The sequence below is a fragment of the Microcaecilia unicolor genome, chromosome 13 (assembly GCF_901765095.1).
Source record: "Microcaecilia unicolor chromosome 13, aMicUni1.1, whole genome shotgun sequence".
NCBI lineage: Eukaryota > Metazoa > Chordata > Amphibia > Gymnophiona > Siphonopidae > Microcaecilia > Microcaecilia unicolor.
The window spans coordinates 23,989,199-24,005,647 of record NC_044043.1 but is presented as its reverse complement, the minus strand read 5'-3'; the positions used below and the strand labels follow the sequence as shown (position 1 = coordinate 24,005,647).

At 45.6% G+C, this 16,449-nt stretch overlaps 1 protein-coding gene across 1 annotated transcript in view; it reads right to left on the bottom strand.

The window, feature by feature from the left end:
- Window positions 1-16,449, bottom strand: part of LOC115456472 (desmocollin-3-like) — a 209,431-nt gene that overhangs the window by 136,996 nt on the left and 55,986 nt on the right. Inside the window, exons 6-7 of the mRNA XM_030185558.1 lie at window positions 7,315-7,459; window positions 4,526-4,695 (exon numbers count right to left, since the gene is read on the bottom strand). Of these exons, the coding sequence (XP_030041418.1) occupies window positions 4,526-4,695; window positions 7,315-7,459 (315 nt within the window). The remainder of the gene's footprint in view (window positions 1-4,525; window positions 4,696-7,314; window positions 7,460-16,449) is intronic.

Below are 16,449 nucleotides of genomic sequence, written 5' to 3'. Positions count from 1 at the left end.
CCAGATAGCCTATGCCATAGAAAATGTTTGTTAAGTTCTTAAAACACTGTATAACATCATAGCCATGAAGGGAAATGCTTGAAAGGAACTAAGATATTATGGCCAGATTTGTAAAGTACTAATCAATTGACTATTAGACAATTCACCAGGAAATGAGAAAGACACAGAGTGACACACACTGGACCTCCATAAAAACTGCGCTAGACAATAGCAAAGACCTTTCCTCCAAACATCACACACAAGGGAAAGGAATAGGAGATTGGTTATTTTGGAGCTGAGATATAATTTAATTCGCCCCATTGTCTAAAACAGAGAATTCCCGACTGAGCTGCACTTTGAATCGGAGTCTTGCCAAGAACAAAGAAATCGCCAACTGAGCTGCACTTTAATTCACAACATTGCTAGCAACCAAAAAGTCCCCGACGGAGAAAAAACAGAGGGAAAAACAAAATGAGCGCCATTCGCATCGTAACATTTCGTTTTTTTTTTTTTTTTTAATAGCTTGAAAAATACATGTAAAAATTAATTGCGGGGAAAATATACTACCAATTGCCCCAACTACCGGAGAAACAATATCTCTTTTCCATTGCACAAACAGCCAAACACAGTAAAAGCAGAAAAACGCTGCTGCATCAAGGGAAATTGCAGCTGCAGGCAAAACAATGACGGCAAAGTAGAGTTTAAGAAAGGTTTGGACGGCTTCCTGAAGGAAAAGGCCATAGAATGTTATTAAATGGACGTAGGGAAAAATCCACTATTCCTGGGACAAGCAGTACAAAATGCTTTGCTCCGTGGATCTTGTCGGGTGATTGTGACCTGGATGGGCCACTGTTGGAGACAGGATGCTGGGCTAGATGGACCTTTGGTCTGTCCCAGTGTGGCAATGCTTATGTCGTAAGTGTGATTTCTATATAGAATCATGCTTAGTAGAGAATGACACAGGAATGGGGAAAGAGCCCATGGGGACAGGGCGGAGACAGAGCCTGAGGGGATGGGGCGGGGATAGGTACAGATCCCACAGGGATAGAGCCCGTTTGTCCCCATGTTATTTTCTACTTTGAAGCCTGTTAAAGACTGTTATTTATGTTTGAGTGATGCAGACCAGGGGCGTAGCCAGACTTTGGCGGGAGGGGGCATGTTTTACCTCCCCCCTCCCCCCGGTGCTGCCGACCCCCCCCCCCCACCATTTTGACCCCCCCCCCCCCCGCTACCGCCACCACCAACAACAACAACTTTGACCCCCCCCCCCCCCGACGTCAACCCTTTCAACCCCCCCTTCCTGCCGCCACCAACCCTCCCCCGCTGTCACCATCGGGTACCTTTGCTGGCCGGGGACCCTAACCCCTGTCAGCCAAAGTCATCTTCTCCGGTGCGGCCGCGTTGCTGGCTGATCTGCAAGGCTTCATTCTGTTTCTGTGAGTCTGACGTGGACGTCAGACTCGCAGAAACAGAATGAAGCCTTGCAGATCAGAAATACGGCCGCGCCGAAGAACAGGACCTCGGCTGGCGGGGGTTGGGGTCCCCCACCAGCAAAGGTACCCGATGGCGACGGCGGCGGGGGATTGGCGGCGGGAGGGGGGTCGAGAGGGTCGTCGGCAGGGGGGGCAGTGCCAAATCTACGGGGGCCCACGCCCCCATTGCCCCACGAAGCTACGCCCCTGATGCAGACGACAATATTTTGATTTTTTTTTTTTTTGAAAAACACGCAAACATGCTTGGCCACAACTAGCAAAATTTGCATGGGGGATCCTGTACATTCCTGCTACCAGCACATCTAAGAAAACATCTTCTATCGCAGGAAGGACTGTGGAAGACAGGAGAGCTAGACTGAATCCTGAGATTGTTCATGACTTATTCATCCACAGATTAAAAAATCATAACAGTGCTTCATAGGGTATATTTCTCCCCCTCTAGGGCTTACAGAACGGGTTGTATTTTGTACCCCTGGACTTTTTAACAGGGTGGATTAGGATTCCTTGGGGTAGTAAAATCAGCTATTGTTGAGGTTGGAAAGGTGGTGGTGAGTGGGGTTATTATAAAATGCTCGCTTTTATTATTGTTTTCTAGTTGTGATTCATAACAGTTGCACAGCATAAGAAAAAAGATTAAAATATAAAATCGTAAGTGTTCGAGGCTTCTGCAGATGAGGACAGATCCCACGGGGATGCGACGGGGCAGTAGCAGAGACAGAATCTGCGGGGATAGAGTGGGGATGGAGAAAAAACCCACAGGGACACGGCAGGGACAAGTTTGTCCCTTGTGTCATTCTCTAATGCTTTGCACCAATTTTTCCTGGTACAGAATTTATACAATCCCCCTCCCCCCCCCCCCAAAAAAAGCACTTATGTGTTCCTTTATAGAATAACTCATAGTATACATGTTTGTGTAAGTGCTGATTCCTTAGCATCCCTCCGGACCGGACCAGGATTGGACTGTTGGGTTGTGCCCGCCTACCAGCAGGTGGAGACTGAGAAAAAACTCTGACTCTAGAGAGCCAATAGGAGCCCTGGCCATGTGACCTTAGCCTCAGTATTTTCTCAGTCTCTCAGCAGGTAGGAAATGAGCCCATTAGTCTCTCTCTCTCTTTTTCTCTATAAGATATTACAGATATATTTATAATACTTCTTCTGTGCCTGGAATCGTAATTAGAGGCTTGACAGGGTTTCTTTTCTTTCTTTGACAGCCTCTGGGGTGTTAAACTCGGGTGTCTCGAGTCCACCCCCCTTCCTCCCCATCTCCCTGGCTTAGCAGGGAAGGGCCGTCCCTTTCTCTGGAAAGGTGTACCGTCTTTGGGAGAGGCAGCCACTTTTAATAGGCAGCTGTTTTTAAAGAATTAAATCAAGTAAAAGAAAATTAAAAAAATTAATTCAAATGAAAGGAATTTAAAGGAAGTAGTTTTTGCTTTCCCCAGTCTTATAACGAGCAGGTAGCTCTTCTGTCTTATTCTGTTTGAAGAGTCTTTATTTTCTTTTCTGGCGGAGCTATTTAAAAAAAAAAAAAAAAAAAAAGTGAAAAGTCAGCGTCTGTGACTTTAATCGGTGGTTTTTTGTTATCTTCATTATTTTTCCTCTGCTATCCGGCGTTGTTAGCGGCGGTAGTTGTAAAAAAAAAAGAGAGGCGCGTGCTCGCTCTTGGACAGGTCTGTATAGCTTGGGAGCTGTATTGACGGTTCCTGTCGGGCCAGAGGCTAAACCATGTTTTGTGCGGCATCGGAGGTTATCTGTTTTTCAGCGGCACGGATTTTCTGCTTCTTCGTCGGTCTGGTCAGTGGTTTTCTCCCCCGAACTTTATTCTTCTCATTTTGGCGCGCATTTTCAGAGTCGAATTATGTGCGGAATAAAGAAAAATTTTCTCTTATTTGTTTTAAACTTACTGCACTCCAGCTTCATCGCATGCCCCCTTGTCCTCGTATTTTTGGAAAGCGTAAACAGACGCTCCATATCTATCTTTTCCAATCCACTCATTATTTTATATACCTCTATCATATCACCCCTCAGCCGCCTTTTCTCCACGCTGAAGAGCCCTAGCCGCTTTAGCCTTTCCTCATAGGAAAGTCGTCCCATCCCCTTAATCATCTTCGTCGCCCTTCTCTACACCTTTTCTAATTCCACTATATCTTTTTTGAGGTGCGGCGACCAAAATTGAACACAATACTCTAGGTGCGGTCGCACCATGGACCGATACAGTGGCATTATAATATCCTCATTTTTGTTTTCCATCCCTTTCCTAATAATACCTAACATTGTAACATAACATAACATAGTAGATGACGGCAGAAAAAGACCTGCACGGTCCATCCAGTCTGCTCAACAAGATAACTCATATGTGCTACTTTTTGTGTAGACCTTACCTTGATTTGTATTTGCTTTCTTAGCTGCAGCAGCACACTGAGCAGAAGATTTCAATGTATCATCAATGCTGACTCCCAGGTCCCTTTCTCGTTCCGTGACTCGCTGAACCTTACATGACGTAGCTATAGTTTGGGTTCCTCTTTCCCACATGCATCACTTTGCACTTGCACTTGATTCCCGTGTCGAACTGTGGGTGCCAGACTTATGCCTGCTGAAACCTGCTGTAGATGCTGGCGCCCAAGTTAGGCGCGCTGAGGCAGTATTCTCTAACTATGTGGAACTTTTCAGAATGCACCTGACACACCCAAGGCCCTGTCCCCTTTTCAGTCACACACTAGTAAGAGTTAGGCACCATGTCTTAGAGATGGACATGCAAATTTTAATGGATGCCAATTAACTTCAATAATTAGTTAGAACCCAATAATTGACATTAACTGGCTCGCTAGCCAATTATTTGCGCGCACTTCTTGGAAGCTCACCCAAATTTGGGCACCATATATAGAATCCGGAAGTAAGTGTGTAACTGCAAGGGGGAATGTACATGTGAATAGAGCATGGGACGCACATGGGTGTGTCTCCGCCTGTAGAATACTGTAAGTTACACACCAAAGCTGCCTGCTCTTCTATCTCTGCAGTTAATGAGTGAAACGACAAACCTTGTTAAGACAAATTACCTCTCTGTCCAGCATCCCGTCTGAGATTGTAATAATAACACCTGTGTCAGAATGCATACTAAAGAGTTTAGATTGTCCTGGAGACTGCTGAATAATAGAGTATTTCAGGGAAGTGTGTTTACTGCCAGGCTCATCTCGATCCATAGCATTCACTCTGCCCACTACTGTACCTGCATGAAACAAAAAGAGATATTTTCCAGTGATCCATTTTATTGCTTTCTTAACTAACTGATGATCTATTTATATTCCATAAAGCACAGAAAAGTATTAAGATCACTTATAAACACAAACCTACGAGGCAAGCCTTGATGCTCCAAGCACAACGCACTGATAAGCAATTGAATAGGGCTTGAATACTAACCCAATACGCTTCAACAGAAGTGCAGAGCTCAAAGGGAGGAACCTTAGGCACAATCTACCACTGATCTAAGAATGCAAGCAGGCTTCGGATCCAAAAGAAACTTGAATATAGTTACCCATAAGTACAAATGATTTAAACGGCCAGGAGAAGCTCCTGGCTATTTAAATGGTCTGTCCAGGACTAACCAGGCATTTTCAGCAACAAAGTGGATAGCACCATTGAAAATGCCTAGTTAGTGCGTAGTATTCGGGGCGGGGTGGGGGGGAGTTCCAGGGGGCACAGTTGGCGGTTAGCCAGTTAAGTGTCGATTTTCAGCACTTAACTAGCTAAAATAACCGCATGAATATGACAGCATAAAACACAGTGATCAGTTACTTTGCTTTATTTTCACACTTGGGAAAAAACTGCAGTGGAGTAAAGACTAATATTTTATGACATTTAAACTGAATTTCACAGATATGATTTGAATGAATACAACATTTACAATTAAATTTATGATCCCTCTTTTGCATGCAACAGTCAGCTAATTTTAAGTTTACAAGTCATAATATATTTAAAGCAAGAAAAGATACATAGGTGTAGACTATGGTCCAGCCACTCAGCGCTTCATATAACCATCAATATACACACGTTTTATTCCGAGCGAAATGAAACTAAAAAAAAAGAGAGATGTGTCCTGTGGCTCTTCTTGAATGCTTGAAATGAAGGTCCATTCTTATAAGATTAGGAAGCTTATTCCAAACTGGGGGGCCAACAACACTTGCGAATCCTTTTACTAAGCTGTGGTAAAAAGGGGCCTTAGTATTCTTTATGGGGGGGGGGGGGGGGGTTCCCATGTGCCAAGACAGTAAAATGGCCAATTTTCCATTGTTTGAATTAATGGGCACATGAGCACCTATTTTACAGGTGGTAAGGGCTTGTTAATCCTGAATTAATCAATTAGTGCACAGTAATGTAACTGCACTAGCTGATTAGCATAGGAATGATCACTCTCCACTCCCACACACCCCTCCAAGAAAAGTGTAAAAATACATTTTTGTGCACAGTTACTACTACTACTACTTAACATTTCTTAAGCGCCACTAGGGTTACGCAGCACTGTACAATTAAACATAGAAGGACAGTCCCTGCTCAAAGAGCTTACAATCTAAAGGACAAGTGAACAGTCAGTCTGATAGGAGCAGTCAAATTGGGGCAGTCTGGTAAGAGTTAGGTGCCAAATGCAGCATTGAAGAGGTGGGCTTTAAGCAAAGACTTGAAGATGGGCAGGGAGGGGGCTTGGCGTAAGGACTCAGGAAGGTTGTTCCAAGCATAGGGTGAGGCGAGGCAGAAAGAGTGGAGCCTGGAGTTGGCGGTGGTGGAGAAGGGTACTGAGAGGAGGGATTTGTCCTGTGAATGGAGGTCACGGGCGGGAACATAAGGGGAGATGAGGGTAGAGAGGTAGTGAGGGGCAGCAGAACGAGTGCATTTGAAGGTAAGGAGGAGAAGCTTGAACTGAATGCGGTATCTGATTGGAAGCCAGTGAAGTGACCTGAGGAGAGGGGTGATATGAGTATATCAGTTCTGGCGGAATATAAGACGTGCAGCAGAGTTCTGAACAGATTAAAGGGGGGATAGATGGCTAAGTGGGAGGTCAGTGAGGAGTAAGTTAACATGCGCAGATTTAGCCCTGTTTACTAAGCCATGTGGCAATGCCGACACAGCCCATTAACGCACGGCAGCGGCTAGCAGAGCTTAATAAACAGGGGGATTGGAAATTACTGCAGGACGCCTATACGTATTTTTAAGTTGCAGTAAGCGCATGCTAATGCTTACTGCAGCTTAGTAAAAGGCCTTTAGAGACAAAGTGCTGGATTTTATCTTGATAAATATGACTAAATGAAGGGATCACCAGGAGATCTGGCTCTGTTGATCATAGTGCTCTGGGTGACGAATAGAGCATTAATAAGCAAAACTAAAAAAAAATAGGGAAAACCCTGACAGCCAAATCTTAGAAACCACTATCAGGATCTTAAATGTGATTTTTATGTGAAATCAGTTTTAGCAGCAGAGTTGCATGACCCAATTTTTTTGCTCCTTTAATAAGTTTTACTGCTGTGTTCTGAATTTTATTTTAAGGAACCTTCGTTTGCAGTGACATTTCGTTTAACAAATTCACAAAATACTACCCTCACTTTGCTGGATATTATCAAAGCAGTTGATCAAAGATTTCTGTTTTAAACTGCATGCTTTGTGAAGGAATGTTTTGTAGATGGGGCAAAAGGATTAAAAAAAAAATGTTTTCTTTGGATAAATCCTCCAGGCTGAAAATTGCCCTCCCCTCACTGGCTTAACCACATTCAGCCCTTTTAGTATTTGAAAATTCATTTAATATATCTTAATTTACTAACAAAAAACTACAGTTATGCTTACAAATTAATTTTATTACCAGATGGGCTGTTTTCTCGTATATTCATACAGAAAGTGCCTTCTGTAAATTCGGGAGCATTATCATTGTCATCCTCAATTTTGATTGTAATATCAAGTGGTATTTCTGGTGAATATCCTTCTCTAGTTTTTGCATAGCCCATTAGCTGCAAGAGAAAAAGAAAGCGGTTACGAGTCAACAGAATCTAACCTTCTGCTCATTTTCCTGATATTGGGGCCCTTTTACTAAGTCGTGCTAAGAGTGCCCATTCTACTTTGCTGAGGCCACTTTTAGTGCGGTGGTAAATTGGCCACATTTGTCTTTTTCCCCCATAATGGTCATGTACTAATTTCCCAATTAAGCGCATGGCTATTAGCGTGGAAGCTCTTAGCACCACCTATTTACTAGGTGATAAGGGCTCCCACACTAATTGGACAGTGTGTGGCTATGTACCCTCACTACCCATAAAACTGCCTCAAACACTAAAAAATAAAGCCTACTTTTTTTAGCATGGTATTAGAACACAGTAATCAGCACACTACTGCTTTTTGGCTTCTTAGTTTTTCTTGGAGATCTTGTTTCTATGTAAGGAGAAATTAGGTCTTACCTACTAATTTGCTTTCCTTTAGTCTCTCCAGACCGGTCCAGGAACTGACTCGTGGGTTATGTACTCCTTCCTTCCAGCAGGTGGAGACTGAGAATTCTGAATCTCTAGAGCCAATAAGAGTCCTACACAACTAGCCTTAGATTCAGTAAACAAGTAACAAAGCAGAAGAAGAATAAAGAGTAGAACATATAGCCTTCCACTGTGCCCCTGGAAATATTAGCAGCCAAACCATCCCAAGCAAGACAGCGACACCTCCGTGCCGAACTGCTCAATGGAAAATTCCTGGTCATAACAAAATTAGTAATATTTAATTTTAAAATACAAACTACAAAACAGCTCCTACTGGAAACCAAAACTAAAACCATATGCCACACCGAACTCCTATATACACTGATGATTTTTCTGGGAGGGATCTGGACCGGTCCGGAGGGACTAAAGGAAAGCAAATTAGCAGGTAAGACCTAATTTCTCCTTCCTTAGCATCCTTCCAGACCGGTCCAGGAACTGACTCGTGGGAAGTAACAAAGCAGTACAATTTAAGGGAGGGACCCCAGCAAACCTGCCGTGAGAACCCTTGCTCTGAAAACTGCTTCCTGACGGCACTGGACATCCAATCTGTAATGCTTCGAAAATGAATGCAAAGAAAACCAAGTAGCCGCCTTACAAATCTCCAACGGAGGAACCAAACAACGTTCAGCCCAAAAGGCTGCCTACCCTCTAGTAGAATGAGCCTTGATTCCCCCCAGAACCTGTTTACCAGAAAGAATGTATGCAGACTGAATCATCTCCTTCAACCACCTAGACAGAGTTGGTTTAGAAGCTGCTAGACCTTTACGGAACCCCCAATAAGCACAAACAAACGATCTGAACGTCTGAAATGCTCTGACACGTTCAAATAATCTTCTAACATTGAGAAACCGCGATATGCGTTGATCTTCCGAACCCGAGGACGAACCTAAAACTGGCAAAACCACAGACTGAGAAAGATGAAAATGAGAGACCACTTTAGGAAGAAACGAAGGAACAGGCCACAACACGACACGCTCCTTAGAAAACTCCAAAATCGGCGATCTACACAAAAGAACCTGCAGCTCCGAAACCCGTCTGGCAGAAGCAATGGCCACTAAAAACACAGTCTTAAGTGTTAAATCCTTAAGAGAACAGTCCAACAAAGGCTCAAACAGAGGCCTAGTAAGAACTGACAAGACCAAATTAAGATCCCAAGCCGGAAACACCACTTTCGAAGGAGGGTGTAGAAGACCAACTCCTTTCAAAAAACAAGGCACATCAGGAAGGCACACCCAAGATTTGCCCTGTACACGCCCCCGAAAACACGATAAGGCCACCACTTGAACCTTAAGGGAAGCCAGGGCCAAACCCTTATCAAAACCATGCTGTAAAAAATCCAACATCTGCGGAACTGAAGCACGTAAAGGACAAATATCTCAATCCACACACCAGGCTTCAAATATTTGCCAAATTCTGATATAATAATAGGAGAAGTGGAACGACGACGTGAACGAAGCATAGTAGAAATGACTTTGGAAGAATAACCTCTTTTTGTCAACTGCACCCTTTCAAGAGCCAGGCCATAAGACAAAATCGAGCCGGATCTGGATGAAGAATCGACCCCTGAACAAATAGACCGGGATGATCCGTCAACCTAAGAGGAGGAGCATCCAAAAGATGCAGAAGATCCGCGTACCAAGGTCAGCGAGGCCAATCTGGAGCTACCAGAATCACCTTTCCCTCGTGTGCGTCGATTTGCTGCAGAATTTTCCCCAACAGAGGCCACGGAGGAAACGCGTATAGAAGCCCGTGGGGTCACGGCTGAAGAAGAGCATCCACCCCCTCTTTCCGTGGATCCCTTCTGCGACTGACGAAACGACTTACTTTGGCACTGAGTTGAGTGGCCAGTAGATCCATTACTGGCCAACCCCACTGATCTACTATAACCTGAAAGGCCCACGATCCCAGAGCCCTCTCCCCGGGATCGAGAAGATTTCGACTGAGAAAATCTGCTTGTACGTTTTCCGTTCCTGCCACATGAGACGCCGACAGAGCACTTACATGAGCCTCCACCCAGGACATGATTCTTGATGATTCCAGATGTAGCATGTGACTCCGCGTTCCTCCCTGCTGATTGACAAGCTACGGCAGTCGCATTGTCCGACAGAACGCGAATCGACCTGCCCTCCAGTAGAGAAGAGAACGCCACCAGAGCTAACCTGATCGCCCTGGTTTCCAGGAGATTGATCGACAAGGATGCCTCCGACTGAGACCACTGACCTTGAACAAACTGTCCCAGGCAATGGGCACCCCAGCCTTTGAGACTGGCATCCGTAGTTAGCAGTGTCCAACTGGGCTGATCTAATGGCATGCCCTTGATCAAATTGGACGTCCTCAACCACCAGTACAAGCTGCTGCACTCTGGCATTCGCAAAAGTAACCTCACGCGTACTGACTCCGTCTGAGACCACCGGGACAGGAGGGATGACTGAAGACTGCGCATGTGCGCCCTGGCCCAAGGAACTTCCTCTATCGTTGCTGCCATGGAGCCCAACACCTGCAAATAATCTCGAGCACACAGAATCTGGCTGCGCAACAAGGATGAAATCTGAGATTGGATCTTGAGAATCCTTGTCTGCGGAAGAAAAACGCGACCCTGCAACATATTGAACACAACTCCCAAATATTCCAGGCACCAACCGGCTCTTGGCTGAATTGACCACCCAACCAAGAAACTGCAGAAGCTGGACCACTCAATTTGTGACCTGAAGGCTCTCTTGATACGATTTTGCGCGAATCAACCAGTCGTCCAGATAAGGATAAACCAAAATGCCCTCCCATCTGAGCGCCACTGCGACAACTACCATGACCTTGATGAAAGTAAGCAGTGCCGTGGCTAAACCGAAGGGAAGCACGCAGAACTGAAAGTGCTGTCCCAGAACTGCAAATCGGAGAAATAGCTGATGCGCTGCCTGAATTGGAATATGCAGATAAGCCTCCGTCAAATCCAAAGCCGTAAGGAACTCTCCTGTCCTGACTGCCACTATCACTGAGCGCAAAGTTTCCATTAGAAAACTGGGAACCCGAAGCGATCGATTGACTGCCTTGAGATCCAAAATTGGCTGGAAGGAACCTTCTTTCTTTGGGACTACAAAATAAATCGAATAACGACCTTGCTTGAGCTTGGACGGAGGTACTGGGCAAACCGCCTGCAGCTGGAGAAGCCTTAACAGAGTGTCCCACACCGCCCCTGCTTTTAGCCGAGAACGTCAGGGAGACTCTAGAAAGGCATTGGAGAGAGGACGAGCAAATTCTAAGGCGTACCCTGTCTCGAATAACCTCTAAGATCCACTGATCTGAAGTGATTTGGACCCACCTCTGAAAGAAGAGAGCTAAATGAGCTCCCACTGGAACCAGAGGCAAGGCCCTCGCACCTTCATTGGGCTGGACGGGAAGAGGACTGAGAGGAAGAGAGGGAATCTTTACCTCCCCTACGGAACCCGCGAAAGGCCTGATTCCTTTGAAAGAAACGAGATTGCTGTGGCGGAACAGCTCTGACAGCCCTAAAGCAGCGGAAATCCCGTCCTCAAACCCGACTAAATCCAGAATAACCTTGAGAAGCCCTAGGACGATCCTCTGGCAGACGAGGTACTTTAGTATCTCCCAAACTATTGACCAGCTTATCCAACTCAGGGCCAAACAGAAAAGAACCCCGAAACGGGAACTTACTCAATTTAGACTTAGAGGCTGCATCCGCAGACCAGCCTTTCAGCCACAAAGACCTACGAGCCGCAACTGAAAGGGTCACAGACTTCGATGATGCCCTCAACAAACCATACAAAGCATCCGCCAAAAAAGCTGAGCCACTTCCGAATCAATCACCGAGAAGTCATCAGAAGATCTATCCAAAACTCGCTCAGCCCAACGAAAACAGGCTCTAGCTACCAAAGAACCACAAATGGCCGCTTGCACCGCTAGAGAGGAGACATCAAAAGAAGTCTTCAGAAGCGCATCAAGCCTACGCTCTTGCACATCCCGAAGAGCAGTACCACCATCAACCAGAACGATATTGCGCTTAGTCACCGCCGATACTACAGCATCTACAACAGGCACCTTCAGAAGGGATCTATCCGCTTCAGGAACTGGATAAAGCCGAACCACTGACCTAGCCAACCTAAGCGGAGCATCCGGGAAATCCCACTGAGCCTGGATAATATCCCTAATATCCTGATACATAGGGAAAGTCTTCCCAGAGCATCTAATGCCCTTAATCAATAAATCAACCTTACGCAGCTCAGGAACAGCGGGGAGATCTTCCTCAAAATATAGAAATTAACTCCTGAAGGTCCTCTTTATGAAAAATACGGACCACTGAAGGATCGTCTCCTGGAAAAAAGGAATCTGACCCTGCAGGAGTAGAATCCTCCAACTGCGACTCCTCTAAAAACTCCATATCCTCCAAAGCAGGCATATCCAAATCCTGGTACGAAGTTTGATCTTCCTCAAGACCCCCAAACCTGGTCAGCAGTGCCTCTCTACCTCTCTTAACAGGGATACGCTTAGGTGGAGGATTCCCTGGAGAAGCAAAAGGAAGCAAATGGGCACCAGACTGCTTGAGAAGGAAGGCCTGGTACATTTGAACAACAAATTCTGGAGGAAAACCTCCCTCCTGAACTCCAGAACACTGAAGCCCTGCAGCCAAGTGCCCCTCAGAAACAACAACAGGCCGTTCCTTCCCAGCAGTTGAATCCATCAAAAGGAAAAATTATGTTCTTACCTGATCATTTTCTTTCCTTTAATCATACCAGACCAGTCCAGACTAATGGGTTATGTCCATCTACCAGCGGAAGGAGACAGAGAAAATAGTTCCAAGTAAACCGCCCCTTAAGGGTATCGTGCAGCCTGGAATGCTCAGTATTTCGAATAGCCAAGCAATGGTGCTCTGAAGTCTAGAAGAAAACACAGTAAATACCAAACAGGCAAACTCTTGGAGCCAATATGCAGAACCTCACTGTTCCTACTTCGCCAAAGGCAACTACAACCTCCCCTCACAGTAAAGTAATCGGGAGGGAATGGTCCATACTGAGCTTGCTCAAGCACATAGAGATCTACCCCTGAATCAGGGGAAAGAACTCCGTGATGCTAAGTAACAGGAGTCATACAGAGCTGGCACAACAACAAGTGGCAGGAGATTGACTAGAGAAGATGAAGTAGGCAGTACTGTAGGACATCCCAGCATATTGAAGCGTCATGGAACAGCCAGGGATACCTAAAGGAAACAACACTCTGACAGACTTTAGCCGGGGAGGGCATCTGGACTGGTCTGGTATGATTAAAGGAAAGAAAATTATCAGATAAGAACATAATTTTTCCTTCCTTGTCATCTATACCAGACCAGTCCAGACTAATGGGATGTAGCAAAGCAGTTTCCCAAAGAGGGGGGGGGGGGGGGGGGGGGGGGGGGAGAAAAGAAGAATGCAGAAGGTTGAAAAATCAACAAAGCTATACACACAGCAAAAAACTGATCAGCAGAAAAGGATTCGAATATCCGAACCACCAGGCTACCAAAATGGAACAGAGTTAGACACTAGAAAAGGAACTGAAGCCGTAGGACGTAAAACAAACGTCCTGAGCAAAAGAAAAATTACGTACCTCTGTCCTGAGAGTAGTAAAAGAAGCAGCAAAAGATACTCATGCCAAAGGACCCCCTTTGGAAGGAAGGCAACAGTCATATCCGAGCAACAAGGAGAAGAACTGTCTCTCCTAGACCAGAATCCACTTCTCCGAACCCTGGCAGGACAAAGACTAACTCCCAAACCTGCCGGTCTGCCTTGAGTCGATTATACCGATTTGGACGTCTCTGGGAGATGGACATCCATGTTCCAATTTATATCGAAAGATGGACATCCTTCTCTTTCAAAAATGAGCCTGAAAGTGACACTAGTGAGCTGCCTCAATGGTCAATATCGTTTGTCCTCTGGCTGCAGTGATAGCATTCTGATGGAGTAGGAAGCCAGTCAAGAAAGAGTTGATGAGCTTCCTCCCTCTTTTTGGTTCCAGTAATATATTATATGTAGAAAGATCACACCATGTGCAGCAGGATGCCCATGAGAAGGTTTATACACTGGGGTAAGAAGAACTCCTCCTCTGTGCCTTTTGTGAATCAAATGTATACATAGAATTCAAATTGTATAAGTGACACTGACTCACCATAAGCAAAAAGACCTGGCTGCTGGTAAACTTGGCATCCAAAAATGTTTCGTCTCAGAGTTGGAGGAAGAGGCTCATGTCCTACCTTCAACAAGATGGTAAATGATTAGCCGGTCTGCCTTGAGTCCAAGATGGTCGAATGAAGCGACCCTAACAAGTACTAGGAGTACGCAACCCCAAACAGTGCGCCAAACTTCATGGAAGAAAGGAAGCAAGGCCCAGGAACAACCCAGACCCGCGCCTAGTGAGAGAATCAAACTCCACAGAACAAGAAGAGACTCCAGAGTTGAGAGAACCAACTAACTGGAGCGCTAGTCTCCCCAGAACCATGAAGAAAAAGGGCAGCAGCATACCAGGGTACAACCAAAGAAAGAGTACTCCTCAACCAGTTCACTCTGGACTTAGTAACATAGTAGATGATGGCAGAAAAAGACCTGCATGGTCCATCCAGTCTGCCCAACAAGATAAACTCATATGTGCTACTTTTTGTGTATCCCTTACCTTGATTTGTACCTGTCCTTTTCAGGGCACAGACCGTGTAAGTCTGCCCAGCACTATCCCTGCCTCCCACCACCGGCTCTGGCACAGACCGTATAAGTCTGCCCAGCACTATCCCCGCCTCCCGCCACCGGCTGTGCCACCCAATCTCGGCTAAGCCCCTTAGGATCCATTCCTTCTGAACAGGATTCCTTTATGTTTATCCCACGCGTGCTTGAATTCTGTTACCGTTTTCATTTCCACCACCTCCCGCGGGAGAGCATTCCAAGCATCCACTACTCTCTCTGTGAAAAAATACTTCCTGACATTTTTCTTGAGTCCGCCCCCCTTCAATCTCATTTCATGTCCTCTCGTTCTACCTCCTTCGCATCTCCGGAAAAGGTTCGTTTGCTGATTAATACTTTTCAAATATGTGAACGTCTGTATCATATCACCCCTGTTTCTCCTTTCTTCCAGAGTATACATGTTCAGGTCATCAAGTCTCTCCTCATACGTCTTGTAACGCAAATCCCTTACCATTCTCGTAGCTTTTCTTTGCACCACTTCAATTCTTTTTACATCCTTCGCAAGGTACGGCCTCCAAAACTGGACACAATACTCCAGGTGGGGCCTCACCAACGACTTATACAGGGGCATCAACATCCCCTTTCTTCTGCTTGTCACACCTCTCTCAATACAGCCTAACAACCTTCTAGCTACAGCCACCGCCTTGTCACTCTGTTTCGTCGCCTTCAGATCCTCAGATACTATCACCCCAAGATCCCTCTCCCCGTCCGTTCCTATCAGACTCTCCCCGCCTAACACATACGTCTCCCGAGGATTTCTATTCCCTAAGTGCATCACTTTGCATTTCTTCGCATTGAATTTTAATTGCCAAACCTTAGACCATTCTTCTAGCTTCCTCAGATCCTTTTTCATGTTTTCCACTCCCTCCCGGGTGTCCACTCTATTACAGATCTTAGTATCATCCGCAAATAGGCAAACTTTACCTTGTAACCCTTCGGCAATGTCACTCACAAATATATTGAACAGAATCGGTCCCAGCACCGATCCTTGAGGCACACCATTACTCACCTTTCCCTCCTCCGAGCAAATTCCATTCCCCACCACCCTCTGGCTTCTGTCCGTCAACCAGTTCCTAATCCAGTTCACCACTTCGGGTCCTATCTTCAGTCCATCCAGTTTATTTAAGAGCCTCCTGTGGGGAACTGTGTCAAAAGCTTTGCTGAAATCTAAGTAGATTACGTCTATAGCTCGTCCCTGATTCAATTCTCCTGTCACCCAATCAAAGAATTCAATGAGATTCGTTTGGCATGATTTCCCTTTGGTAAAACCATGTTGTCTCGGATCTTGCAACTTATTGGCTTCCAGGAAATTCACTATCCTTTCCTTCAGCATCGCTTCCAATTACTTTTCCAATAATCGAAGTGAGGCTTACCGGCCTGTAGTTTCCAGCTTCTTCCCTATCACCACTTTTGTGAAGAGGGACCACCTCTGCCGTTCTCCAATCCCTCGGAACCTCTCCCGTCTGCAAGGATATATTAAACAAATCTTTAAGAGGACCCGCCAGAACCTCTCTGAGCTCCCTCAATATCCTGGGGTGGATCCCATCCGGTCCCATGACTTTGTCCACCTTTAGCTTTTCAAGTTGTTCATACACACTCTGTTCCGTGAACGGTGCTCTATTAAAGAACAGAGCCAAGAGAACAAAAGGAGACAAAAGGAAAGAGAGTTGAGAGCCACACTGTGGAGAAAAGACCCCCAAGGTGCAAAATAGCCACAAAAGGAGCAGAGACGAATTCAAACTCCAGCAATAGAGAAACTTCTCACCA